General features: G+C 37.6%; 1 protein-coding gene across 1 annotated transcript in view; it reads right to left on the bottom strand.

Moving 5' to 3' along the window:
- slco4a1 (solute carrier organic anion transporter family member 4A1) overlaps positions 1–1,655 on the bottom strand; it is a 27,396-nt gene that overhangs the window by 5,991 nt on the left and 19,750 nt on the right. Inside the window, exon 7 of the mRNA XM_015404390.1 lies at positions 349–511. Within this exon, the coding sequence (XP_015259876.1) occupies positions 349–511 (163 nt within the window). The remainder of the gene's footprint in view (positions 1–348; positions 512–1,655) is intronic.

Here is a 1,655-nt window from a genome sequence, read left to right on the forward strand (position 1 = left end):
TGTCATTTTTTCAGAGATCTGTGCAATAGAATTAAAAAAGATCAAAGGTGAATGATAAGAAAATAAAACATAAACCGGAAAATATCAGAACAGAGCAGAAGTTTAAAACCAAACTTTTGAACTTGTACCAGATCTCTTTGGTCTACATCAAGGGCACCTGCTGCACACAAGAGGAAGTGCATATTTACTAAACACACAAACGTGAAATAACCCCCCTCCCCCACATTCAGCAACAGCTGAATGTTCAAACACAACAGAGGAAATATCAGTAAGCCTGCTGGCGATTCTGCAGCTCCTGCCGATTTCTTTCTACGCTCCTGAAATAAGGAGGAACAGAGCGTTCTGTACCTGTCTGCCGGTGGAGGGGTCAGTGTGGTTGGTGGAGGAGCAGCCGGCGTGGCAGGGGGAGTAATACATCAGCCCGTCCGCCCCACACACTGGGTTGTAGACTTGCCTGGCGCAGTTACAGGCTGCATTACAGCTGACTGTGAGGTTCAGGTCTGGAGAGGAGCTGCAGGCAGCAGGAGGAGGATGGAGACAGAAACAGGTTGTTAAAATCCACCTGGAACAATCAGTCCCTGCAGCTAAAGGCTGAAGAACCAACATTAAGAGTTTAAAAACCATGAGCCTCACAAACAGACATGAAGTTTCACTGCATCTTTAAAAAATTTAAATAAGTCATTGTTTCCTAAAATAAGTGAATTTTGTCTTGAACTGAGGAGGTTAGTGAGACTCTGCCAATGGAAGAAAACAATTGACATTTAAAAAAGGCAATCACATTGTCTTATAGATATACAAGCACATATTATCTAATTATCTTATTTTAAGAGTAAAAATATTAAATAAATTGGCAAATCATCTTATTTATATACTAAAATTGAGGGTAAATAAACTTGATTTAAGAAATGTTTACAGTGTATAACTTATTCTGAATAAATTTAGCATTGATCAACACTGCAAAACCAATCTAGAAATAAATCAACATTTCTTAAATTAAGTGTATTTATCCTTAATTTGAGCAGATAAATAAAATGATTTGCCAATAAAATGAGTATTTTTATCATTAGAATAAGATAAAGGTTTTGTTTGCTCAGATTAAAACAGTCACCTTGTCTGTTTACCTTTGCTGAGAATAAATATTTCAGTTTCAGACCTTCAGATGACTTCCTTTAACAAATATTACCTTTCAGGTTGTTTAAAGTTCAGCTCTGAATTCCAGAGAGAAGAAAAGCTTGAACAGCTGAACTTATTCAGGTTTTTTAGATAAACTCCTCCTTTCAGAGGGAGGAAGAGTGAAGTCAGACCTTCATCAGCTGAGGAGGACCTCCATGTTCATCTCCCAACTCCTTAAACTTTCTTTTATTGTGTCATTCCACTGCCGTCCCTTTAACTTTCTAATTAATGCAATATTTCATATTTTTCTTTCTAATTAATTCATTATCTAATTCTATTATTTTAATGATTGAAAGTTATAAGCAGCTCAAGCTCATCCTAACAACCAAACTCTGGTCCACCTGAAACCAGCAGTTTGTGACTTGGAACCCATTTTCAGGATTTCCTGCTGAAAAAAATCAGATAGATTGTTTGCAGGCTAGAGAGGAAGAAGGAGAATCCTAGGCCGTTTCTCAATTCACGAGAACGCGAGTACGTACTCG

This window comes from Cyprinodon variegatus, unplaced genomic scaffold (assembly GCF_000732505.1).
Source record: "Cyprinodon variegatus isolate N-32 unplaced genomic scaffold, C_variegatus-1.0 Scaffold1722, whole genome shotgun sequence".
Taxonomy (NCBI): Eukaryota; Metazoa; Chordata; class Actinopteri; order Cyprinodontiformes; family Cyprinodontidae; genus Cyprinodon; species Cyprinodon variegatus.